At 53.5% G+C, this 26535-nt stretch overlaps 5 protein-coding genes across 6 annotated transcripts; 2 read left to right on the top strand and 3 right to left on the bottom strand.

Moving 5' to 3' along the window:
* Positions 1-270: 270 nt before the first annotated feature.
* LOC137905180 (heat shock 70 kDa protein 1) lies at positions 271-3717 on the bottom strand. The gene is made up of 2 exons (XM_068749389.1): positions 3653-3717; positions 271-2463 (listed from the first exon to the last, which is right to left on the bottom strand). The coding sequence occupies exon 2, from the start codon at positions 2442-2444 to the stop codon at positions 525-527; it is 1920 nt and encodes a 639-aa protein (XP_068605490.1). The 5' UTR covers positions 2445-2463; positions 3653-3717; the 3' UTR covers positions 271-524.
* Positions 3718-4751: 1034 nt separating this feature from the next.
* On the top strand, positions 4752-8527 carry LOC137905207 (serine protease 1-like). Its single transcript, XM_068749417.1, has 6 exons — positions 4752-4825; positions 5475-5495; positions 6086-6248; positions 6332-6603; positions 7193-7332; positions 7532-8527. The coding sequence occupies exons 1-6, from the start codon at positions 4771-4773 to the stop codon at positions 7814-7816; spliced, it is 936 nt and encodes a 311-aa protein (XP_068605518.1). The 5' UTR covers positions 4752-4770; the 3' UTR covers positions 7817-8527.
* Positions 8528-9472: 945 nt separating this feature from the next.
* jmjd8 (jumonji domain containing 8) lies at positions 9473-11255 on the top strand. The gene is made up of 10 exons (XM_068749699.1): positions 9473-9552; positions 9722-9817; positions 9924-9972; positions 10136-10232; positions 10307-10375; positions 10498-10617; positions 10696-10763; positions 10837-10971; positions 11042-11162; positions 11232-11255. Exons 1-9 carry the CDS (start codon positions 9473-9475, stop codon positions 11120-11122), a joined length of 795 nt encoding a protein of 264 aa, XP_068605800.1. The 3' UTR covers positions 11123-11162; positions 11232-11255.
* Positions 11256-16811: 5556 nt separating this feature from the next.
* On the bottom strand, positions 16812-20541 carry LOC137905211 (serine protease 33-like). Its single transcript, XM_068749420.1, has 6 exons — positions 20441-20541; positions 20271-20291; positions 19074-19236; positions 18353-18621; positions 17498-17640; positions 16812-17418 (listed from the first exon to the last, which is right to left on the bottom strand). The coding sequence occupies exons 1-6, from the start codon at positions 20493-20495 to the stop codon at positions 17161-17163; spliced, it is 909 nt and encodes a 302-aa protein (XP_068605521.1). The 5' UTR covers positions 20496-20541; the 3' UTR covers positions 16812-17160.
* Positions 20542-21524: 983 nt separating this feature from the next.
* LOC137905213 (E3 ubiquitin-protein ligase CHIP-like) lies at positions 21525-25815 on the bottom strand. Of its 2 annotated transcripts, none has more exons than XM_068749424.1 (7): positions 25683-25815; positions 25198-25396; positions 24948-25120; positions 24775-24852; positions 23244-23300; positions 22898-23014; positions 21525-22597 (listed from the first exon to the last, which is right to left on the bottom strand). In XM_068749424.1, the coding sequence occupies exons 1-7, from the start codon at positions 25800-25802 to the stop codon at positions 22472-22474; spliced, it is 870 nt and encodes a 289-aa protein (XP_068605525.1). In that variant the 5' UTR covers positions 25803-25815; the 3' UTR covers positions 21525-22471. The 2 variants fall into 2 exon arrangements, with proteins under 2 accessions (XP_068605525.1, XP_068605524.1); XM_068749423.1 differs by having other exon boundaries at positions 24775-24858; positions 24951-25120.
* Between the last annotated feature and the right edge of the window lie 720 nt (positions 25816-26535).

Genomic DNA, 26535 nt, shown 5'->3' with positions numbered 1-26535 from the left:
ACAAATGTTGGAAGGCTTGGCTTCCAGCATTAAAAAATACAAAAATACAAATTTTGTTTTTACCACAATTTATGAAAAAAATGTGAATATAATTTTACAAACTGTACAATGACTCAAGTATAGTAGCCCGGTGCTTTGTTTGAAGAACCAGCAGCAGAAAGGCCTTTGGAGCCGGAATGAGAACCTTCAATCACATTTGTAATTTAAGGTTTCAACTGTTTTGATGTTATATTTCATTATGAACATAAAAACCACAAACAGGAAACAAAATATGGATCCATTCATCGTCTTTATTGCATAGTCCAACAATGCAGAGGTGGAATGTACCAATTATTGCTCAGCATGCCGTCTAACTGTTTCTAACAAATTGGATGATTTGCAGGAAAGTACAGTGAATAAAAATGTTTGAATGGAAACCCATGACTTGAAAATATCCTTTAATTTAGCACATTTTGAACAGGAAACTGCATCAGTTTGAATATTATACCATCCCAGTGACGGCAGAATCCTCATGAAGGGACTCTCTAGTCCACTTCCTCGATGGTGGGCCCCTGGGAGCTGGTCGGTGCCGGCCCCCCAGCGCCACCTGCAGGCCCTCCTCCCTGATACAGCTGGGTGATGATGGGGTTGCACACCGTCTCCAGCTCTTTCTGCTGGTGCTGGTACTCCTCCTTCTCAGCCAGCTGGTTGCTCTCCAGCCAGCGGATGGTTTCGTCACACTTCTCCGTCACCTTCCTCTTGTCCTCCTCGCTAATCTTGTCTTTTAACTTGTCATCCTGCATCGTGCTCTTTATGTTGAAGGCGTAGGACTCCAGGGAGTTCTTGGCAGCGATTCTCTCCCTCAGGAGGTCGTCCTCGTTTTTGTACTTTTCAGCCTCCTGCACCATCTTCTCGATGTCTTCCTTGCTCAGACGGCCCTTATCGTTGGTGATGGTGATCTTGTTCTCTTTGCCGGTACTTTTGTCTACTGCAGACACGTTCAAGATGCCGTTGGCGTCGATATCGAAGGTGACTTCGATCTGTGGGACCCCTCGTGGTGCAGGAGGGATTCCCGTCAACTCAAACTTGCCCAGTAGGTTGTTTTCCTTGGTCATGGCTCTCTCACCTTCAAAGACCTGGATGAGGACCCCGGGCTGGTTGTCGGAGTAGGTGGTGAAGTTCTGGGCCTGTTTAGTGGGGATGGTGGTGTTGCGCTTAATCAGGGATGTCATAACTCCTCCCGCTGTCTCGATACCCAGCGACAGAGGAGCCACATCCAGCAGCAGCAGGTCCTGAACTTTGCCCGACGTGTCTCCTGAGAGAATGGCGGCTTGGACAGCCGCACCGTAAGCCACCGCCTCATCCGGGTTGATGCTCTTGTTCAGCTCCTTGCCGTGGAATAAATCTTTCAGCAGTTTCTGGATTTTGGGGATCCGGGTGGAGCCTCCAACTAAGACAATGTCGTGGATCTGTTTTTTGTCCATCTTGGCGTCCCTCAGGGATTTCTCCACCGGCTCCAGGGTCTTTCTGAAGTCTTCTGCGCACAGGTCCTCAAAGCGAGCTCTGGTGATGGAGGTGTAGAAGTCTATGCCTTCAAACAGGGAGTCGATCTCTATGTTGGCCTGGGTGCTGGAGGACAGGGTCCGCTTGGCCCTCTCACAGGCTGTACGCAGCCTCCTCACGGCCCTCTTGTTCTGGCTGATGTCCTTCTTCTGTTTCCGCTTGAATTCTTCCACAAAGTGGTTCACCATGATGTTGTCAAAGTCCTCCCCACCCAGGTGAGTGTCTCCCGCCGTGGATTTGACCTCAAAGATACCATCTTCAATGGCCAGGATGGACACGTCGAAGGTGCCTCCGCCCAGGTCGAAGATCAGGACGTTGCGTTCTCCTGACTGGACTTTGTCCAGGCCGTAGGCGATGGCGGCCGCCGTCGGCTCGTTGATGATCCTCATTACATTCAGTCCTGCGATGATGCCCGCGTCTTTGGTCGCCTGCCGCTGGGAGTCGTTGAAGTACGCCGGGACTGTGACCACGGCGTTGGTCACCTTTCGGCCGAGGTAGGCCTCGGCGGTCTCCTTCATCTTCACCAGGACCATGGAGGAGATTTCCTCCGGGTAGAAGCTTTTGTCCTCCCCTTTGTACTCCACCTGGATTTTGGGTCTCCCTTCATCTCCAATCACCTTGAAGGGCCAGTGCTTCATGTCGGCCTGCACCGTTGGATCGTCTATTCGTCTTCCGATCAGCCTCTTGGCGTCGAACACAGTGTTGTTTGGGTTCAGAGCCACCTGGTTCTTGGCTGCGTCCCCAATGAGGCGCTCCGCGTTTGTGAACGCCACGTAGCTGGGCGTCGTCCTGTTGCCCTGGTCATTGGCGATGATCTCGACTTTTCCGTGCTGGTAAACCCCCACGCAGGAGTAGGTGGTGCCCAGGTCGATGCCGATCGCTACACCCTTAGCCGAAGACATTTCTGTTTGAATTTATGTCCTACAGATGCACAGAAAAGCAATTATTAGTATATTTGATCTAAAAATACATTTATCTCAAACCAGGAGCCCAAAATCATAAGGTGCGCGCCCAATGTGTGTGTGCGAGAGAGAGAGAGGCAGCAGCAAACGAAAGGAATTATCCTGAAAGAGTATAAATTGGTTTTTTTGTGGTTAATTTATTATTATTTAGTTTTACAGGCATGGTAATTAGGCCACGGGGGTGTGGGCGTGGCCACCTATGTAACACCGCAACCTCACCTGCCCGCTTGCGTGTTAAAGTGCCCCGAGCGCGCGGGAACCCGCACGGGACCCCCCATGTTTCTGTTCACCGCCGTTTTTGCGTTTGTAAACGTCATGATAAATTGTTCCGTTTCTTGAGATTTCGTCGTGACGCGGCTCGTTAATCCGCGCGTCCTTTTACCGCCACGTCACTCCTAGAACTATGAGAGATCGTTCCTCCGCGGCTTCCACCAGTCCGTCCACGGAATCCGGACCCGATCACGAGATAAAACCCGTGCGTCTCTTAAACCGGCTCGTTTCTAAACCTGTATTTATTGATCATATGAATAAAGATGATCCGGATCTGCGCCACGCCCAAATGCGCGTGTTTATTTGGTTGTAATAAAATGTCCAAGTTTTTTTAATTTTGTCTTCAACCTCGCGTCTGAATCGTGTCCCGTCCTTCACCGGGACCCAACCCGGTTCCGTGGTGTGTTTCACTCTTCATAATTGTGAAACACACGGGCGGCTCGGTGGCGCAGTGGTAAGCGCTGTTGCCTCACAGCGAGATGGTCGCAGGTTCGTCTCCGGCTTGTGGCCATTCTGTGAGGAGTTTGCATGTTCTCCCCGTGTCTACGTGGGTTCTCTCCGGGTTCTCCGGCTTCCTCCCACCACCAAAGACATGCAGCCTAGGCTGATTGGTGACGCTAAATTGCCCATAGGTGTGAGTGTGTGTGTGGCTGGTTGTCTGTCTCTGTGTTGCCCTGCGATAAACTGGCGGCTTGTCCAGGGTGTACCCCGCCTCTCGCCCGTCCTGCTGGGATTGGCTCCAGCTTGGCCCGCGACCCGATAGCGGAATAAGCGGTTAGAAAATGAAATGAAATAATTGTGAAACACATCGAAAGAGTGAGAAAAAAGTGATCTGCGTGAAAGTTCGTCCAACAAAGAAGAAACCGGGAGTTGCTTACCGTAAAAACTTCAGGTAAAACAGCAGGAGCGGCTCCGGTTCCGGTTCGGTGCAGCGGGTCCTCCGTGCGTTCCCCTCCTCCCCCCGCCAACCCGGTTTTATAGTTTTTACCCCCCACCCCCGGCTGCTTCTCGATCTTTCTCAGGTGTTGTCCAATCAGAGACTCGGCTCTAAGGGCCGCGGGCGATCACGCAGGTCGGACTGGTTCTGCAGAGAACATCCGGAACACGCAGAACCAAACGCGCGTGTTTTAGGGAACTTAATTATTTCTCATGAGCTTTGAAAAAGCATTTAAAATGATTTTTGATCCAACCTCGCAGATTCGTTCAGCTCTCACCTGGTCAGGTGATCAAAAGCGAGCCAGCATGAAGGGCCGGTTCAGGCAGAGCATTCAAACAAAAGCTCGTTTTAGGCTCGGATCAGCTGTTCCGTGTTTTTCGTTCGGTTTTTCTAGGTGATCTGCTGACTACTGCCGTTAAACCGACCCGGTTCAAGTTGATCCTCCCTTCAATAAGCCCCGCCTCCTCTTCGCCGCTGATCGGACCCCTGAAGCCACCGGTGGGGGAGTATCTCCACCAGAGGTCTACGCCGTCCACACGGTGATCTGGATCAGCACCAGAAGGTTCTAGATGGTTCTGGTATCTTTAAGCACCAACATGAAAAGTCAAAGTGAATCAGAGTTTGTTTATTTTTAACGGATTCTTAATCCATAAATGGTTTAATGTTAAAATGTCATATTTGTTCCTGACCTCATTCTGGATCAGAACCAGGAGACGTGTTTCATGGTGGTTCCGATCGGACCCCTTTATGACTGGGGGAGTGATTTTAATGCAGATTTTATGAGATATGCCGTCTGCAGTATAAGTAAATGGGAAAACCCAGATGTTTTTGTATCCTGACAGGGATCCGGATCGCTCTCAGAATCAAAGGTAGACCAAGACCCTTCTTCAGGTTTTCATTCTTCCAGATCCATCGAGCAGTTTTTCTGTACTCCTGCCAACAGAGACAAACAACGTCATGAGCAGAATCTCCTTGGCCGGGGGGGGCGGGGGGGAGTGACTCACCTGTACGTTCCGTTCGACACCTTCAGTCAGCGACAGACAGCCCAGAGGAATCACTATGGAGATCAAACTGCTGCTTCGTGTGGTCTTCGCGGCCGCCTTCGTGGTTCCAGGTGGGTCCATTTACACACAGAACCGAGACAGAACGCGACTGTTAGTTCAGACACACCCACAGGACAGGTGCACTCTCATCCTGTGTGATTATTCAGCATTCAGCGCCTGCTTCGACTCGACGATGTACTGAGGGGCGTAAACACCGACCATGAAGCCTTAATTCAGATCATTCCCTTTGGAACCGCTTTACCTGCGCCGACAGGTGACCGAGGGAAATGTCGTGTTCACGTCGCGTGACTTCAAGTTATGTCCCTCGACCTGAAGATCCAGATTGTCCGGTGTCTCTGGTCTCTGAGGTCATTCCAGACGGCTGGTTTCCGTGTTCGGAATGACCTCTGAGATTATTGCAATGGAGACACAGAAGGAGGAAGAGGTGGAAGAACAACCGGAAAATGATTCAAGATACTTTGTAAAAATGAATTTGATTCCTTGTCGTGAAGTGAAAGTGAAAAACGTCAAAGTACTGAAACAATAGAGAAACCCAACGTTAGCGAATCCATCATCAATAACAAGCGAAACGTGAGCGATCAATAAACATCGAGCTGCTTGAGCGTCCTCATTTTATAGAAGGATTCAAACAAAGATGTGGAGGCTGAGTCTTTGTGTTTGGGTCAAGCATTTCATAATCTTCTGTTTTGTGTCTCACAGGAATCGACGCACAGATAAACGGTGAGTGTTGTTTATATCGCTGATCAATACATTTCAAACATCTGTTCTACGTTTAGCATCAGCACAAACATGCTAAATGTTAGCATGCAGACTCTGCCTGACAACCACAACCTTGACGATAATCAAGAGAGGGTAGCGGCAATTAGCTTAGCTTAGCATAGAGTCTTAAAAGGGGAGGCTCAGGATCTTTATACCAACGCGTCAGACGCAGCGATTCTTTTTTTGTACAAAAGAGAAACGTAGGAAATGAAAGTTTGTGGTTTGGAGGGTTATTTTTCTACTAACTGCAGATTAAAACCAGTAAAACCAGTAAAACCAGTCTAATCTTTCAGCAGCTTTGCGTTCACATATGAAAACATTTCTGTCTGACGTGTGCATGCGGCGTGTGCATGCGGCGTGTGCATGCGGCGTGTGCATGCGGCGTTTGCATGCGGCATTTGCATGCAGCGTGTGCATGCGGCGTTTGTATGCGGCGTGTGCATGCGGCGTGTGCATGCGGCGTGTGCATGCGGCGTGTGCATGCGGCGTGTGCATGCAGGTAGATCCAAGGTGAACAGCATTAACGCCGTCGGTTCCGACTGTCGCTCCAGATTGTGGCCTCGCCCCACAGAACCCCCGGATCGTGGGCGGCGACGACGCCCCAGCAGGCGCCTGGCCCTGGCAGGCCAGCCTGCACTCGTCCGGGTTTCATTTCTGCGGCGGCTCCCTGATCAATAACCGGTGGATCGTCACTGCCGCTCACTGCTTCCAAAGGTGAGCTCCCGCCCCTTCACCTGGCGCCGCTTTTTAATCCGCGTCAGAGCATTCCAGCTTCGTTTCGTCTCGTCTTCGTCCAGCATCAACAGCGTGGCCGGACTGCGCGTCTACCTCGGACGTGAACGCCAACAGCTGTCCAACCCTAACGAAGTGGTCCGTGGCGTGGCCTCCATCGTCAGACACCCAGACTTCAGCATCAGAACGCTGAACAACGACATCACGCTGCTGCAGCTGTCCTCCCCGGTGACCTTCACCGACTTCATCAGACCCGTGTGTCTGGCGTCGGGCGGCAGCAGCGTCCCCGTGGGGCTGGTCACCTGGGTCACGGGATGGGGGAACATCCAGTCTGGGGGTGAATGATCCACACCATGTTGTTCCTATTTCCACTAACACTTCTAAGCTCCGAATATCAGCGCCGAGGTCAGAACCTCCGCTTCGTAGACGGGACCGGGACGCGGCGTGAGACTTTCCCCTCAGAAGACCAGAGATTGAACTTTAAGGACGGATTAGGTGGCGTCGAGGAACGTTTAGAAGGGAAGCGTCAGCAGGAAGTAGATTCAGGTACCAACGGGCGATAAAGCTTTACTACCCCAGAAATAGTACGAGATTCATGTACTGCCGACTCGATCCTCAGATATCAGGCGGTAAAAACCTCAGAGCGGTGTCGCATGCTAATGCTAAGGACCGTCTGATGGACTCCGGGGCAGCTGTGTGTTGAAGCTAATGCTAACACAAGTAAGTACATTCTGCTGAGTCATGATTGTGTGAGAAAGAGACGACGCCCTTCGCGGGTGAGACAGCACTCGATTCGCTCGCTTCCCGGAATGTCGTAAAAACACCTCGGAAACAGACCGGAAACAGTCGGAAAGTCGAGCTGTTGAAAGCGGCGGAAGAGGATCAATCACACACTGACTCGTCGATCGCTCTCGTGTCCGTTTCAGTGCCGCTTCCGTTCCCTCAGATCCTGCAGGAAGTCAGCATTCCCGTCGTGTCCCAAAGTGACTGCCGCGCGGCCCATCCCGACCTCACGAGCAACATGATCTGCACCGGTCTGGTGGAGGGAGGGCGGGACTCCTGTCAGGTGAGTCCGTCTCCGCCTGGTCTCGGGCCGGGACGGTCGGCCCAGAAGAACCAGGTCTTTGTGGTGCTCGGAGGTTCTGTGGAGAACCCATTCCTGGTTTATCATGGCGCCGTGCTCCGGACCGGCTCTCCAGAAGAATTTGTATGACGACAACTAATTGTGCTTTTCTTGTTGTTGGTCGGCGATGCCGGACCGACAGGGCGACTCAGGCGGCCCGGTCGTGAGCAGGAACGTCTCTCAGTGGGTTCTGCTTGGAATCATCAGTTTTGGAGTCGAATGTGCTCTGCCTCGTTCCCCCGGAGTCAACACCCGAGTGTCCGAGTATCAGAGCTGGATCATGGGACAAATCTCCGGTCCCCAACCCGGGTTCATCGCCTTCGGGGTCGACGGGCCGACCTCTGGAACCGGCCGGCTGGTCTCCTCGCCCACCCCCCTGCTGCTGCCCATCTTACCAGTTCTCTACTCCGTCTTCATCTTTTTGTAGGAGCCGATTAACTCACGGAATGAAATCCTTAACGACAAAAAACAGATCAGAAACGGAATATTCTTCCTCTGATTTCTCAACTTAATGGAATTTTCCAATAAAAACACAAAAAGTTATTTTCTTATATTAAATTTACAGACAAAGAGTCGAATGTTTCTTTCTGCTTCAGATTTATTTCTGAAGTTTATTATTTGAGTTAAGAATAAATATTAAACATTTGCACTGATGGTACATTTTTGCAGGGTTGTGAAAGGATATTTTAATGCAATTTCCTTCTTTGCACTACCAAGTACGGAACACATGAAGTACAATTCATATTTAGTTATAAACATTTACTGAAGGGCTTTAGTCAGGATGACAAAAGAACAATCGAGGATCCGTTGCAGTTTGGTAACTATCATCGTTTGGATGCTACTATTTTGTATTTTAGTCGACTTTACATCGTTTTAATGAGATTTTGAAAGCAGAAAATTCTTCTGTGTCTGGATCCATTCTGTGAAATGGATTCTTCTTTTGATGCATGAACCTATCCTCCCCTCTTTTATCCTATACTGTAGCAAATGAAGTATCACAGCCTAAAATACTTGAAGATCTACACAGAAAAGGTTACTAAAGCATAAGCATGTGAGCATAATGAAAACGCCAAAGCTGGACTTGAATGTTTACACGTGGAAAATGAAGATGTCTACGGAATAAAGAATATTGATTCAAGGTTCAAGGTTTCTTTATTGAGACTGGGGGTAACAATCCAAAAATACACAATAAGACACAGATAGAAAAAGCACAGAAACACAATGATATACTAAATGCACTCTTTGCATCGTCTTCAAGGAGCAACAAAACATCTCCGCTAGTTCGCCTGACGGTGAGATTGAATGAATGAATGAATGAATGAATGAATGATGAGGTTCAGATCCCAGCCTCCTCGTTTAACAGTGCGGATGCTGCAGGTATGAAACTGTCTCTACCGCCTGATTCTCCCCTTAGCTGTTATCAGTCATTTCAGATCATTATTGATACACAAACATCACATTTCATTATATATTGATGTCTTACTTTACAGATAAACCTTTAGATAATATGAGGCATCAAGGAAAACATATTCCCATGTATATATGTAACAATGAAACAAATTATATAAATATACAGTATTTAATTTGATATAGAAAGTTGTTTTATTTCCTATTGCAATTAAATGCAACGCAGGACGTACAGGATTCTGATTGGCCGTCTGACAGACTCGTCGTCGGCCTTTAGCACTAGCTTGCTGCTGTGTCGCAGCCTAAAGCATCCGGACTTCCGGAGCCTTTATTTTACTCGTTTAATATCATCACTCCGGTTTTCTAGACGTCACGAGAACGTCGCTGAGGCAGAAGCGGATCCGTCCGGTTTCCTCCCGCTGAAGTCCGGCTGGAAAACAGCGTTTACTTTTTAAACGCTCGGATAGTTAGCTAGAGAAAAGGCACTGCGCGTTCGAGCCCGGGAGCCGCTCTCGCTGACTTTCACACAGGAGTTCTCGCGATGCCTCTGAAGTTGGCGAGACAGTGAAGAAACCCACGTGACACAAACACAGGAAATCACTGGCTTGATTCCGGATAGCATAAACGGGCCGTGCTTCCGGTTAGCTGGAGCTGAGCGTCACCGGTAACGCCTTGAATGGTGCTGGACGCGCGGTTGCTTCTGTTCTGGCTGGTGAGCCTGCGGGCGGGGGCGCGGACACCGGACGGGGGCGGCTGGTAATGACTGCAATACGAGATCTAAAATGTCCCGTGAAATCAGCTGTTCAGCGCGGGGAGCGGCGCGTTACCGGGGGGGGGGGTTATTGATCATTTGTGAATAATAACAATAATGGTGCCGCCTTGGAAATGAACGCTAGCATGGAGACGGCTTTACTTCCGTGTTCAGGTCGTCCCGGTCTGACGTCACGCTGCAGGATGAAGGCCGGTGCAACATCGACGTGTGGGACGGCGGCTCGCTGTCTCACCGAGGCTTCCTGGAGAGGTGGAGTCAAACGCGTCTCCGGCCGTTTAGCTTCGTTAAACGTGAGGCTGCGCTGGGACGGCCCGTCTCCGACCCCCCTTTGACCCCCCCTGATTTGTTCCCCCAGATATGCCTTCAGCAGACCGGTGATCATCAGAGGCCTCACCGACAACACGGTACGTCCGGCGAGAGCCGCCTGCTGCACGCCAGCACCGACCAGCGATTACCTAAGCCCCGCCCCGCCGCGCCGGAGGCGGTGATGATGCTGTCGCTATGGATACGACGTTCGACGAGGTTCGGGGAGTCTCCAGTAACCTCTGTTCTCCGACTTCTCTCCAGGTGTTCCGCTCGCTGTGCTCCAGATCCCGTTTACTGGAGGAGTACGGCGCCCGGAGAGTGCGGCTCAGCACCGGCAACACGCACTCGTACAGGAAGGGTACGCAAGCTAGCGCCCTCTGCTGGGGGGGGGGGCGTCTAACCCTCACCGCCTCTGTGCTCCCTCTTTCCCAGTGGACGTCCTGTTCCAGGACTACCTGGACGTCCTCCTGAAGCCGCAGGCGCCGCACGTCCTCGCCAACGGTGAGTCAGAGTTGCGTTTTAGAAGCTGTGATGTCATAGGCGGAACTACGGAAGCCCATCACAGTCACACAGAGGTCCAACGGCGGGCGCGTCCCCTTGTCCTCCGTCTCCGTCCTCTGCAGACACGCTGTACTTTTTTGGAGACACCAACTTCACCGAGTGGCGGCGTTTGCTCGAGCGCTACGCGCCGCCGCCGTACGACCTGCTCGGCCGCAGCAAGGCCTTCTCCTTCGGGATCGCAGGTCAGGCCTCGTCCCGGACGTCCCGCGGGGCTGCTTGAGACCACCGTCCCTTAAACTGTCCTCGTCCCCGCCCCCCAGGTCCTGGGACAGGAGTCCCCTTCCACTGGCACGGCCCCGGCTACTCTGAGGTCATCTACGGGAGGAAGGTGAACCCAAGTCTTTCCTTCACGCCCCCGTTGAGCGGCGTGCTGTCGACTGAACGATGATGTCATCACGCAGCGCTGGCTGCTCTACCCGCCGGACCAGGAGCCGCGTTTCCACCCGAACCGCACCACCTTGTCCTGGTTAGCAGAAACGTACCCCCGCCTGCCGGAGGACAAGGCGCCGCTGGAGTGCACCATCAGACCCGGGGAGGTAAGGGCCCGGTTCCGGCCGCGTCCCGAGCCGTTAGAGAAACCGTTTAACGCTGCCGGCGTTCCTTCAGGTGCTGTACTTCCCCGACCGCTGGTGGCACGCCACGCTCAACCTGGAGACCAGCGTTTTCATCTCCACCTTCCTCGGCTGACCTTCAGCAAGGTCGCAGCGACCCCCCCGGGACCACGGGGGTCCACGGGGACCCCCCGGGACCACGGGGGTCCACGGGGACCCACAGCAACCCCCCCGGGACCACGGAGGTCCACCGGGAGGGACCACGGGGGTCCACAGCGACCCCCCCGGGACCACGGGGACCCACAGCAACCCCCCCCCGGGACCACGGGGGTCCACGGGGGTCCACGGGGACCCACAGCAACCCCCCCGGGACCACGGAGGTCCACCGGGAGGGACCACGGGGGTCCACAGCGACCCCCCCGGGACCACGGGGGTCCACGGGGACCCCCCGGGACCACGGGGGTCCACGGGGACCCACAGCAACCCCCCCGGGACCACGGAGGTCCACCGGGAGGGACCACGGGGGTCCACAGCGACCCCCCCGGGACCACGGGGGTCCACAGCGATCCACGGGGATCCACTGGAACCACACCTCAGTCACCGTTACATTCCAGATCAATCTTGAACAGACTGTCCTCACGTTAGACCATTTTTTAATCAAAATGAAAGATATTGATCTGCATTTAACGACTCAGGCAGGAGAATGAGAAGTGGGGGGGGGGTCTGATCTAAGCGGAAATGGAGCAATTAAATAACTTTAGTACTTATATTTGTGTCGAATAACTTATTTGAGCTGTTCTGCCTAAAGATGAAAGTTTGATGTTTTCTATTATTCCTGTGTATCATAAAGGGGAGGAGCTTCGGTGGCGGGCTTGAATAAATAGATATAGAATAAAACTTCCTCGTCACTTCCTCCTGCGCTGATGTGACGTTTTAAATGTCGCAGAGGGAAGGGGAAGCCGAGGCCGCAGTGCAATGCGCTGTGACGTCACTAGATGTCACCCTTGAGCCGAATCTCGGCGCTGCTTGAAAGACAAACGTTTATAGACCTGAGTCATCACTTAATACAGGACCCAAGATCCAATCAGAACCCAACCCGACCCAACACGGCGGTGAGACGGAACCCAACCCGACACGGCGGTGAGACGGAACCCGACCCAACCCAACCCAACACGCTGAACACGGCGGTGAGACGGAACCCGACCCAACACGGCGGTGAGACGGAACCCGACCCAACACGGCGGTGAGACGGAACCCGACCCAACACGGCGGTGAGACGGAACCCAACCCGACCCAACACGGCGGTGAGACGGAACCCAACCCAACACGGCGGCGAGACGGAACCCGACCCAACACGGCGGCGAGACGGAACCCGACCCAACACGGCGGCGAGACGGAACCCGACCCAACACGGCGGCGAGACGGAACCCGACCCAACACGGCGGCGAGACGGAACCCGACCCAACACGGCGGCGAGACGGAACCCGACCCAACACGGCGGTGAGACGGAACCCAACCCAACACGGCGGTGAGACGGAACCCGACCCAACACGGCGGTGAGACGGAACCCAACCCAACACGGCGGTGAGACGGAACCCAACCCAACCCAACACGCTGAACACGGCGGTGAGACGGAACCCGACCCAACCCAACCCAACACGGCGGTGAGACGGAACCCGACCCAACACGGCGGTGAGACAGAACCCGACCCGACACGGCGGTGAGACGGAATCCAACCCAACACGGCGGTGAGACGGAACCCGACCCAACACGGCGGTGAGACGGAATCCAACCCAACACGGCGGTGAGACGGAACCCGACCCAACACGGCGGTGAGACGGAACCCAACCCAACACGGCGGTGAGACGGAACCCAACCCAACACGCTGAACACGGCGGTGAGACGGAACCCGACCCAACCCAACCCAACACGGCGGTGAGACGGAACCCGACCCAACACGGCGGTGAGACAGAACCCGACCCAACACGGCGGTGAGACGGAATCCAACCCAACACGGCGGTGAGACGGAACCCGACCCAACACGGCGGTGAGACGGAATCCAACCCAACACGGCGGTGAGACGGAACCCGACCCAACACGGTGGTGAGACGGAACCCAACCCGACCCAACACGGCGGTGAGACGGAACCCAACCCAACACGGCGGTGAGACGGAACCCGACCCAACCCAACACGCTGAACACGGCGGTGAGACGGAACCCGACCCAACCCAACACGGCGGTGAGACGGAACCCGACCCAACCCAACACGCTGAACACGGCGGTGAGACGGAACCCAACCCAACCCAACACGGCGGTGAGACGGAACCCAACCCAACACGCTGAACACGGCGGTGAGACGGAACCCGACCCAACACGGCGGTGAGACGGAACCCGACCCAACACGGTGGTGAGACGGAACCCAACCCAACCCGACCCAACACGGCGGTGAGACGGAACCCAACCCGACCCAACACGGCGGTGAGACGGAACCCAACCCAACCCAACACGCTGAACACGGCGGTGAGACGGAACCCGACCCAACACGGTGGTGAGACGGAACCCAACCCAACCCGACCCAACACGGCGGTGAGACGGAACCCGACCCAACCCAACACGCTGAACACGGCGGTGAGACGGAACCCGACCCAACACGGCGGTGAGACGGAACCCGACCCAACACGGCGGTGAGACGGAACCCGACCCAACCCAACACGGCGGTGAGACGAAACCCGACCCAACACGGCGGTGAGACGGAACCCGACCCAACCCAACACGCTGAACACGGCGGTGAGACGGAACCCGACCCAACACGGCGGTGAGACGGAACCCGACCCAACCCAACACGGCGGTGAGACGAAACCCGACCCAACACGGCGGTGAGACGGAACCCGACCCAACCCAACACGCTGAACACGGCGGTGAGACGGAACCCGACCCAACACGGCGGTGAGACGGAACCCAACCCAACCCAACACGGCGGTGAGACGGAACCCAACCCAACCCAACACGGCGGTGAGACGGAACCCGACCCAACCCAACACGGCGGTGAGACGGAACCCAACCCAACACGGCGGTGAGACGGAACCCGACCCAACACGGCGGTGAGACGGAACCCGACCCAACACGGTGGTGAGACGGAACCCAACCCAACCCGACCCAACACGGCGGTGAGACGGAACCCAACCCGACCCAACACGGCGGTGAGACGGAACCCAACCCAACACGCTGAACACGGCGGTGAGACGGAACCCGACCCAACACGGCGGTGAGACGGAACCCGACCCAACACGGCGGTGAGACGGAACCCGACCCAACACGGTGGTGAGACGGAACCCAACCCAACCCGACCCAACACGGCGGTGAGACGGAACCCAACCCGACCCAACACGGCGGTGAGACGGAACCCAACCCAACACGGCGGTGAGACGGAACCCGACCCAACACGGCGGTGAGACGGAACCCAACCCAACCCAACACGGCGGTGAGACGGAACCCGACCCAACACGGCGGTGAGACGGAACCCAACCCAACCCAACACGGCGGTGAGACGGAACCCAACCCAACCCAACACGGCGGTGAGACGGAACCCGACCCAACCCAACACGCTGAACACGGCGGTGAGACGGAACCCGACCCAACACGGCGGTGAGACGGAACCCGACCCAACACCCTCATGTTTGGTCATGACGCCACATCTTCATTTATCTTCTAATGAGCGGGGGATAAACCCGCGTCACCAAACAGCCGCTCGCCTGAGGAAGCGTCGGTCCACGTGAACCCGGTTCCTCCCGGTGCTGAAGGTTCTCCAACGCTTTAAAGTGGCGCCAGGTGGCTGATCAGGTGAAAGGCGTGGCCCACCTGAGGGCCGTCATGTGACCACACTGTTGTGATTCTCGGGTTTAAAGTCTCCACGATGGCTCATCACCTCCACAAGGTTCTGGTTCTGGTTCTGTCTTAGGAGTACAGAAACACCGCTGGATGGATCCTGATGAATGAAACCTGAAGGTGGTTCTGGTCTAACTTTGATCCCATTACATTCTGGGTTTTCCCATTCACTTATAATGGAGGCTTCATATCTCATAAAATCTGCATTAAAATCACTCCCCAAACATTCCAGTCATAAAGGGGTCCGATCGGAACCACCGTGAAACACGTCTCCTGGTTCTGATCCAGAATGAGGTCAGGAACAAATATTACATTTTAACATTAAACCATTTATGGATTAAGAATCAGTTAAAAATAAACAAACTATTGGTCGTGTAATATCCGAGCTTTGTCTTTCTGGTGCAATTCGCAGGGGGCTGACTGGGTAGAGATGGAGAATCAGAGTTGCAATTCTACCTCATTACAAGCATTGCTTTATGCCTCCTTGAAAAATGATAAACCCAAAGTCAAGAGTCTTGTGGTTTCCCATTCAGTTAAGATTTGGCATCAAATTAGGAGACATTTTAATTGGCAGGAGATCTCAACATTGACCCCGATCACACATAATCATGAGTTTGGTCCAGAACTCAGTAAGGTCTCATTTCATCGATGGAGAGCCAAAGGGATACATTCCATGCAGGACTTGTATGTTAGTGGAAAATTCGCAACCTTTGAGCAATTGAGAGAAAAATATAAAATTGAAAATATTGACTTTTTCAAATATTTACAAATTCGTAGCTTTGTTAAAGCAAAATTCTCTGGTTTCCCCTCTCGGCCCCCTGACTCCGAGATGAACACTGTACTCTCAAAAGACCCGCTGAAAAAAGGTTCAATTTCTAAAATACGTCGCGAAATATCAGACAAAGAATACATGCCTTCACTTGATCATCTAAAGGAGGCCTGGCAACAGGATATCGGGATAAACATCACTGCCTCTCAATGGACTGCAGCTCAGGTCAACGTCCACTCATCTTCAGTTTGTGCTCGGCATGGACTTCTGCAGTTCAAAATTTTGCACAGACTACACCTCTCTAAAGTGCGGCTCTCCAAAATGTTTCCAGGGGTGAACACTGCTTGTGACCGGTGTGGCCAAGAGCAGGCCACACTGGCTCATACGTTCTGGAAGTGTCCTGACATAATGCCTTATTGGGCCAAGATATTTAACATGTTGTCGAACATTTGTCAGACACAACTACAGCCTGATCCTGTGTTGGCATTGTTTGGAGTTCCCTCAGCCTTGACTGGTCTCTCAAACAGGCAAAAAACGGTTGTTAAATTTGTTACAGTGTTGTCTAGGAGATTGATCCTATTAAACTGGAAACAAAAAAAACCTCCGTCCTACTTAAATCTCTTAAATGATGTAATGAAGCACGTTCAATTGGAGAAGATTAAATTCGAACTGAAACAGAGGGTAGATGACTTTTATTTGACGTGGGATGCGTTTTTGGAGTACTTCAGCAAAAATAAACAGAAATAAACATACAAATGCATAGATATGACTAGCTTGACCCCCCCCCCCCCCCCTCACTCCTCCCACCCCACCCCCTTTTTTTTTTTTTTTTTTTTTTTTGTCTCCCTTGTTGGTGTCAGTTTTTATTATTTTAATTATCAATGTAAGTGTGTATGGATATGTGTACATTGTATGTGTACGAGTATCTGTACATGCTGTACTTCAATGTTTTATGTGTTCATAAGAAAATAATAAAAAGATTTTGGAAAAAAATAAATAAACAAACTCTGATTCACTTTGACTCTTCATGTTGGTGCTTAAAGATACCAGAACCATCTAGAACCTTCTGGTGCTGATCCAGATCACCGTGTGGACGGGAGGGGAGCGAGCTGCTTGGGGGAGGTCTGCTCTCTCTGAGCCAGAGTTAATCATCAACACAAAGAAACACACCTTGTCTGTCTTTTATTGATTCCTGATTGACAACAACAACAAGGAGAACCAGTGCGGTCCGGAAACGGACCCGGGCCTCCATCTGATCGTTGCTTCACGCGACATTAATGAAAATAGGAACTGATCCTGAAGGCATTCGTAGAATTAACAGATTCAGAAGTCCAGAACGTTTCATATTTGAGCGTATAAATAAAAAGGTGAGATAAAGATCAAAGACTCAATCAGTTTGAGTTGAGCTTCAAAGCATTGAAAGTTTCTCACAGAATTTAGAATTTCATTGGCATCTTCGGCGGAAGTTCCCGTGATCAGTGAATACTTTTACAAGCGTGTCGGTTCTTGGTGCGGAGCGGTCAGAACCAGGACTGGGCCAGGCCGAGGGACAGCAGCAGAGGCAGCGAGAGGGAGACCAGCCGAGCGGTTCCGGCGCGGACGAACCCGGGCTGGTTGGTGGTGACCTCCTTCTTGATCCAGGACTCGTACTGGGACACCCGGGCGTAGCCCCCGGGGACGTTGGGCAGAGCGCAGCCTGCTTTGGCGATGAAGCTCATCACGCCACCCTGGACCCACTTGGAGGAAGCCTTCCTCACCATCGGGCCGCCGCCGTCCCCCTGGAGCGATAGAGAGCAGAGCCAATCAGGGCGCGCCAGAGACGGAGGCCGGCTTCGGGGTGCGGCTCGGCGGACTTACGGAGCAGCTGCCCCTCCCTCCGCCGGACGGACCGGCACAGATCATGTTGTTGGTGATGGCACCACCGTAGACCTTGTTGCAGTCGGAGTTGGACACGATGGGGACGGTCACTTCCTGCAGCGTCTGGGGTGGGGGGAGGGGAACTGGAAACGAGAAGAAGAGAAAATCTCCGTCACCGTGCAGCGGCCGGGAGGCGTTCCGATCGGACGGCTCACGAGGTCGTTTGGAATGCGTTTACGGTCGGGCCGCCTGACCTTCTCTCCTTTATCACAGTTTTATTTGCTTTTAATCTTTTTTATTGGTTCTAGTACCGGTTTATTTCCTTATGGCTCCATCTCCAATTCAACTTTGCACCAAATGGTCTATAAAAATAAAAATGTAATGATTAAACTAGAACAGACCTCCCCCAAGCAGCTCGCTCCCCCCCTAACTGGATCTACACCGTCCACACGGTGATCTGGATCAGCACCAGAAGGTTCTAGATGGTTCTGGTATCTTTAAGCACCAACATGAAGAGTCAAAGTGAATCAGAGTTTGTTTATTTTTAACTGATTCTTAATCCATAAATGGTTTAATGTTAAAATGTAATATTTGTTCCTGACCTCATTCTGGATCAGAACCAGAAGACATTTGGTGGTGAGGTAGAGCCCCCCCCCCCCCCTACGTGACTGTCATATACCATAAACATCGGTCAATTTCATCCAGATCCATCTGTAAACCTTCGAGTTACCATGGTAACACACATGACCCCGCCTCTGCGGCGGTAGCGACAACAGGAAACGCTGCTGAAGCCGGAGTCCTCGGGTAAACCCCTGAAACCCGACCCCCATGGCTGAACAGGAAGCAGCTTCTCACCATCCTTGTTGACGTTTCCCCATCCGGTGATCCAGCACTCCTCCCCGGCGAGGTATTCGCTGCCGGTCGCCGCCAGACACACGGGCCGGATGTAGTCGGTGAAGGTAACGGCTCGGCTCAGCCGCAGCAGGGCGATGTCGTTGTCAAACGTCGTAGCTTTAAAGTCTGGATGCGCGACCACCTTGGACACATTCACCAACACCTCGTTGGGGTTGGCGCCGTTCAGGGAGTGACGCCCCAGGTATATCGTGAAAGAGCTCGCAGGGAACCTGAAAAAGAGCATTTATAAATGTGAGGCTTCATTTACATCCAGAGGGGACAGAGTTCAGGGACAGAGTTCAGGGACAGAGTTCAGGGACAGAGTTCAGGGACAGAGTTCAGGGACAGAGTTCAGGGACAGAGTTCAGGGACAGAGTTCAGGGACAGAGTTCAGGGACAGAGTTCAGGGACAGAGTTCAAGGACAGAGTTCAAGGACAGAGTTCAGGGACAGAGTTCAGGGACAGAGTTCAGGGACAGAGTTCAGGGACAGAGTTCAAGGACAGAGTTCAGGGACAGAGCTCAGGGACAGAGCTCAGGGACAGAGCTCAGGGACAGAGCTCAGGGACAGAGCTCAGGGACAGAGCTCAGGGACAGAGCTCAGGGACAGAGCTCAGGGACAGAGCTCAGGGACAGAGTTCAGGGACAGAGTTCAGGGTTCTCGGCTTCGTTTCGGCAGCTCACTTGGCGACACACTGAGCAGCCGTCAGGACCCACTCGCTGCTGATCAGGGAGCCCCCACAGAAGAGCCCCCCCGGGACATTCACGCCGGCCATCCACGGCCACGCCCCTACAGGAGCGTCTTTACCGCCGGTGATCCTGGTGTTGCGAGGAGCAATGCCACACACTGCAGGGAAACAGCCGTTAATGACTGTGTGGAGTTCAGGGACGGCAGGACGGTCCAGCGTCCCTGTGGAGTTCAGGGACGGCAGGACGGTCCAGCGTCTCTGTGGAGTTCAGGGACGGCAGGACGGTCCAGCGTCTCTGTGGAGTTCAGGGACGGCAGGACGGTCCAGCGTCCCTGTGGAGTTCAGGGACGGCAGGACGGTCCAGCGTCTCTGTGGAGTTCAGGGACGGCCGGACGGTCCAGCGTCTCTGTGGAGTTCAGGGACGGCAGGACGGTCCAGCGTCCCTGTGGAGTTCAGGGACGGCCGGACGGTCCAGCGTCCCTGTGGAGTTCAGGGACGGCCGGACGGTCCAGCGTCTCTGCGGAGTTCAGGGACGGCAGGACGGTCCAGCGTCTCTGCGGAGTTCAGGGACGGCCGGACGGTCCAGCGTCTCTGCGGAGTTCAGGGACGGCAGGACGGTCCAGCGTCCCTGTGGAGTTCAGGGACGGCAGGACGGTCCAGCGTCCCTGCGGAGTTCAGGGACGGCCGGACGGTCCAGCGTCTCTGCGGAGTTCAGGGACGGCAGGACGGTCCAGCGTCTCTGCGGAGTTCAGGGACGGCCGGACGGTCCAGCTTCTCTGCGGAGTTCAGGGACGGCAGGACGGTCCAGCGTCTCTGTGGAGTTCAGGGACGGCCGGACGGTCCAGCGTCTCTGTGGAGTTCAGGGACGGCCGGACGGTCCAGCGTCTCTGCGGAGTTCAGGGACGGCAGGACGGTCCAGCGTCTCTGCGGAGTTCAGGGACGGCAGGACGGTCCAGCGTCTCTGCGGAGTTCAGGGACGGCAGGACGGTCCAGCGTCTCTGTGGAGTTCAGGGACGGCCGGACGGTCCAGCGTCTCTGTGGAGTTCAGGGACGGCCGGACGGTCCAGCGTCTCTGCGGAGTTCAGGGACGGCAGGACGGTCCAGCGTCTCTGCGGAGTTCAGGGACGGCAGGACGGTCCAGCGTCCGGCCCATAAAGTGTGTTGAACTGAATAATCGCGAAGCGTCACTCACCCTCCGGCTGTGCGTTGATTCCTGTGAGAGACAAAGAAGAAGACGGAGACACCTGAACTCATTGATCGATCAGCTCAATGAACACCTGAACTCATTGATCAGCTCAACGACCTCCAGTGAAACCGAGCAAAAGGTCGTTTACTTCTACGCTGCTCTCAGATCAGACTCACCTGTGACCATGAAGGCCAGGAGCGCGACCCCACAGGCGACCAGTTTGACCTCCATCGATTCGTCCTCCGTCTTCCGATGATGCAGGACTCGAACAGCTCGGAGCTCCAGGTGGCGACTGGCGGTCCGACAGGAGCGCCGTTTCATTTATACGGCTAATCGGTTCTGCAATCTAGCACGGATAATAAAGCTATCAGCGGGGGTCAAAGGCCGGCCGGCCGGCCGGATGGACGGACGGATGGACGGCTTATCTGAGTCATTCATTTACAGCTGAGGGGAGGACAGTAAGGCGTCTTGACTTTTTGGGTGGCGCCTGATAAACCATCAGTGCTTCTCGTCACGTCCGCCCGGCCGGCGTTCCCGTCACCCGTTTATTGACAGGCGGTTCCTCGGGGTCGACCTTGGCGCCGCGTCTTTGTCACGAGGGACATCAAGTCCTCGAATCCGGCCTCGCCCAGTTTAACTGCGCTCCATTCAGGGACAGTGGGAACTTCGGATGCTTCCAGTAAACGCCGCTGAAATAAGGACTATGGTTCAAATGAAATCCTGGCCCCTCCCCCCGCTTGTTGACAGGTGATGTTTATGATGCACCTCCTGATCGCTGGGCTCCATCAAGCCTGTCAGACCAACAGAAGAACAATCCGACCCAGATTCCTGGGAAGGGTTTCCATGGCGATGGGGGCCGCTTTACTGGATCCACTCGCATAGAAGCATTCAAGGCTGTAAAATGATAAAATAACTGAACCTCGGACTCTTCATCGCCTCTTCAGCGTTGCGTAACGAACAGCTGAGGACGGGGAGGTGACGGAAAGACCAACATGGGCGGGGCAGTCCGGGAAGTGTAGCAGCAGCACTTCCTGTTCGTGGTGCTTTTCGGTGTCCGTCTGTACCAGTCAGAGAAATCACATCTGCAGTTTGTCATTTCATCCGGGAACATTTGCGAGAGGAAGCGAAGGGGGCGGAGTTTATTCACCATTTTATATAATAGAAAAATAGAAGCTTACATCCGAAGCCCCCCCCCCTGCTTCAGTCTTACTTTTCTATCAGCATCATCATCATCACGAAGGGAAAGACAAGAGAAACGTGTAGAAAACATGGACCATTTATTTCCCCTGGTTTTTACAGCATGACTGTTGAATATTTTGTCGTGCAGCCAGACTCCAGTCCGAGCCCGGCTGTAAACGTCACGTTTCAACCGGAAACGGCGACAGAAACACGGCCGCAGACATTCCAGGCTTCACACAAAGACCAGGATCCAGAGGGGGACCGACGAAACCGACGCGTTGACAACCAAAGCAAACCCTTTTACCACAAACGCTACAATTTCCCCTCTTTTTCTTTGCCTACAAATGCAACACTTGCTCTCATTTACAGCTCAGGCCTGTAATCCGATTACTCTAAATGACTGCTGTGATTGTGACAGTCTGTTCGATCTGGGCCTCTTCATCAGCCTTTTGATTGGACAGAAGGTGTCTCCAGCCAGACACGTCCAAATGGACCGTCCCCTTGTGGTTTTAAAGTACTACAGGCGAGTATTTTTATTTGTTTTATCGCTGCACCCTCTCACTGGAACACACCAGTTACTCTTCAGATCAGGGTTCTGTTAGTGTTCATTCAAATGTACTCTAAATCACAAGTTCCGCTTGTAATAGATTACTTTTATATTGCAGTACTGACACCGTGTGAGGATGCGCTTGCCAGACAGCGCCCTCTGCTGATGACGCTCAGACGCGCCTTCGTGTCTTTGTGAGTTTCCCTCGAGTGTTTCTTGATTCTCTTTTATTTCGGGGTTAAACTTCGTTTCTCCTTATAAATTATCCGGGTTTTTCCTCGGTTAAAGTTCGTCTGATGTTTAAACGCAGCGATCATCAAATAAACAACAGTTGACGTGAAAAGCAGAAAAACAGCGTGTGATTTGCTGCAGGAAGGAGTTTTCCTTTACCTCTAAAACACAGACACAGCAGCAGCTCGCCTGATTGGCCGACAGATATACCATGTGACCAAACGCAACTTCCCTGCCTTCCTCTGATTGGTCAGTAGTCCTCCACCCATCCATTCTCCAAAATAAAAGCATCGATGACTTCCTTCATGGCCAGGTTGGGAATGAGCTGGTCCTGGGTCAGGGGGGTCCGGGTCACCGGGTCAAAATGGCCGACTCGCTGCGAGAGAACCACAAAAGTACGCTTTTCACATTTTAGCCGCATCTGAAATTTGACTTGTGGTCTTTTTGTAAATAAAAATAAACTAACTAATAAAGTTTTACCACCTGGTTTGTCTGTCTGTTTTCAGATCCAGGTGGTTTTAAGGATTCTTTACCATTAAAGGATCAAGTACTCGATTTCATCCTCCAACAACAACAACAACGATTGGCCGAGAATGGCTCAGTGACCTCAGAGACTCGTGTTCCTCTGCGTCTCTGTATTGTAGTTTTAGTACTTGCTGTGGGGGCGGGGCCTCACCTGGAGGTGCTCTTCTATGTCTTTCCTGTTGTAGGTGACTCCGCTGGGCGTGATGCAGGGTTCCCTCATCAACTCAAAGCTGATCTTTCCACACAGGAAGTCTGGGATCTCACGCTTCTGTCAAACACAAGGACAGATCATTCATCTCACGTAGACCAAGGGTCACCGATCGGACCCTCAGGTGGGGGGCCACAGGGCTTCATGGACTGAGCCCCCCCCCCCGACTCCAAAAGGGAGCACTGGTCTCCGGAATCCGGACGACGAGCTTCCGCTCTCCCGTCCTGATCCTGCGACGTTTGTGAGAGGGTGGACAGAAGCCAACATTCTTGGAGTCATCCTCACTGACCTTCCTCTTCTCGTCGACTTGACAGAACAGCTCCTCCATGTCTGACAGATACTTGTCCTGCAGGAAGAAGACCAGCAACCATCAGCGCCGAGGTCAGGGTTAAAGTCAACGAACGCCACGAGAAGGTCATTTAGGAACGCTTCCTGTGTCTGCCTGCCGCCATCACGCAGCAGGGAAACATTCCGAGCTTCATCCCGACACTAAAGCCCAACATTCCGAGCCTCATCCCGACACTAAAGCCCAACATTCCGAGCCTCATCCTGACACTAAAGCCCAACATTCCGAGCCTCATCCCGACACTAAAGCCCAACATTCCGAGCCTCATCCTGACACTAAAGCCCAACATTCCGAGCCTCATCCCGACACTAAAGCCCAACATTCCGAGCCTCATCCCGACACTAAAGCCCAACATTCCGAGCCTCATCCTGACACTCAAACCCAACATTCCGAGCCTCATCCCGACACTAAAGCCCAACATTCCGAGCCTCATCCAGACACTAAAGCCCAACATTCCGAGCCTTATCCCGACACTAAAGCCCAACATTCAGAGCCTCATCCTGACACTCAAACCCAACATTCCGAGCCTCATCCCGACACTAAAGCCCAACATTCCGAGCCCCATCCCGACACTAAAGCCCAACATTCCGAGCCTCATCCCGACACTAAAGCCCAACATTCCGAGCCTCATCCCGACACTAAAGCCCAACATTCCGAGCCTCATCCTGACACTCAAACCCAACATTCCGAGCCTCATCCCGACACTAAAGCCCAACATTCCGAGCCTCATCCCGACACTAAAGCCCAACATTCCGAGCCTCATCCCGACACTAAAGCCCAACATTCCGAGCTTCATCTTGACACTAAAGCCTAACATTCAGAGCCTCATCCCAACACTAAAGCCCAACATTCCGAGCCTCATCCTGACACTCAAACCCAACATTCCGAGCCTCATCCGGACACTAAAGCCTAACATTCCGAGCCTCATCCCGACACTAAAGCCCAACATTCCGAGCCTCATCCCGACACTAAAGCCCAACATTCCGAGCCTCATCCCGACACTAAAGCCCAACATTCCGAGCCTCATCCCGACACTAAAGCCCAACATTCCGAGCCTCATCCCGACACTAAAGCCCAACATTCCGAGCCCCATCCCGACACTAAAGCCCAACATTCCGAGCCTCATCCCGACACTAAAGCCCAACATTCCGAGCCCCATCCCGACACTAAAGCCCAACATTCCGAGCCTCATCCCGACACTAAAGCCCAACATTCAGAGCCTCATCCCGACACTCAAACCCAACATTCTGAGCCCCATCCCGACACTAAAGCCCAACATTCAGAGCCTCATCCTGACACTCAAACCCAACATTCCGAGCCTCATCCCGACACTAAAGCCCAACATTCCGAGCCCCATCCCGACACTAAAGCCCAACATTCCGAGCCTCATCCCGACACTAAAGCCCAACATTCCGAGCCCCATCCCGACACTAAAGCCCAACATTCCGAGCCTCATCCCGACACTAAAGCCCACGTGTTTGCTGTGGATCTCGTTGAGGTTGTGTTGAAGGCTGCCGTCGTCCGACTTGTCTCCTTGCTTCCGTCTGCGTCCCTCCAGCTCCCTGAAGATGATGCCACAAACATTCCACTTTAGGAAAACCCCCAGAAGAGCTGAGGAAAGAAAGGACAGAGTGCGTCTTCCTCTACGACCCGCCTCTTTTTCTCCGCCTGGATGAGTTTGGAGAGGTACGCGTGCAGCTCGCCCTCCTGGTTGATCCTCCGCTCCTCCAGGCTGCTCCAACGCTTCTTCTTTGCGATCCGCAGAGCGCCGGGAATGTCATCGCCGAAGTTCAGCCGCTGCTCCTTTGCCAGGTTATAAGCTAGCAACAGTGCAAAGATGAGCGCTAGGCTAACATGACGAGCAGCCCCCGCCACCACCAACTAGAGTCCCTCCCACCTTTCTGCAGGTTGCCGATGGCCTCGTCATAGTTCTCCATCTCCAGGTGGCACTGACCCATGAAGAAGTGCGCTTTGACCGATTGGCTGTCCAGCTGCAGGGCGTGTCTGCAGTCCGCCAGAGACTTGTCGTGCTGCTGCAGCTTCACGTAGCACAGCGCTCTGTTGGTGAAGTACGCCGGGACCGCGGGACTGTGAGCCTGAGACAGGACAGATGAAGACATGACCCCCCCCAAATAGAGGCTGCAGATGAGAATTAGCTTGTAGCTACATCAGGTCCAAACATTCCTCTCTTCCTTGAGACTGTCCCTAAACGGACCCGATATTGGCTCTGATTGATGAACTCTGTTAGGGGGGGGGGGGTTTAGCAGCGCCACAATCACTTTGTTTTTATTTCTCACAAAAGCAGAAACTTTTCTTCTGAAGTTAAAAATGAAACGCTGGTTGGCGGCGCTCGCCCTCAGGCGGGGGCTCCCGTCTCCTTACTATGGCCTTGCTGTAGCAGGCAGCAGCCTCGTGGTACTTGCGGTTCAGGAAGAGGCGGTTTCCCTGCTCCTTCAGCTCCTGGGCCGACACCGAGGCGCCTTTCTCCGGGCTGTCCGACATGCCGTCCGCCACGCCCGCCGAGCCGGTGGCAGCCGCCGCGTCTCTTTGCTTCCCTATCCTGATGCTGGAGTGCAACGGGCAGGGCAGAAGCTGGCAAAGAAAACACAAAGAGACATACATGCTGAAGAACCCCCTCCCTACAGGAAGCACGGCGGGGGCTCGGGGACACCCTGGAGCTGCTTCCTGGTCCAATGGAAACCTGCAGCCTGTACAGGGTCCGGTGGATTCCCAGGAGAAAGCATCTCCATCTCCAGGAACGGGATGAGATTGATCAGGAAGTAGAAGCTGGAGTCTGGATCCGCATCAAGAAGCTAAAGGGTCTGGAGGAAGAACTGATCGATAGAGGATCTGACTAACAAACCGGAACCCTGTCTGTCCTCCAGACCACGTGATCGCGGTGAAGTCGAGCGTAGCATCAGTTAGCATGGTGAGCTAAAGAAAACCAGACACCGATAACTGAACACACACAGCTAACGATGCTAACCCTCAGCCCAGCTGTGGACCCGCAGAACTCATCTGACGGACACGGAACCCCACGGGCCGGGTTCACGATCAGCTGATAACCCAAACACATCGATGACATTGGAGACGCCACCTGTCGCAGTCCTTTTATCATCACGCTGGCTTCCATCATGAAGCTAAACGAACAGCTAATGACACATTTAGCAGGCTACATGCTAACGCTAACGCTACCTGTGGCGCCTCGCACCTGTGTCGCTGGCCTTTAACTGAT

This window comes from Brachionichthys hirsutus, chromosome 16, assembly GCF_040956055.1.
Source record: "Brachionichthys hirsutus isolate HB-005 chromosome 16, CSIRO-AGI_Bhir_v1, whole genome shotgun sequence".
Classification (NCBI taxonomy): domain Eukaryota; kingdom Metazoa; phylum Chordata; class Actinopteri; order Lophiiformes; family Brachionichthyidae; genus Brachionichthys; species Brachionichthys hirsutus.
The sequence above is the reverse complement of the archived record's forward strand: the minus strand, read 5'-3'. Positions and strand labels throughout refer to the sequence as shown.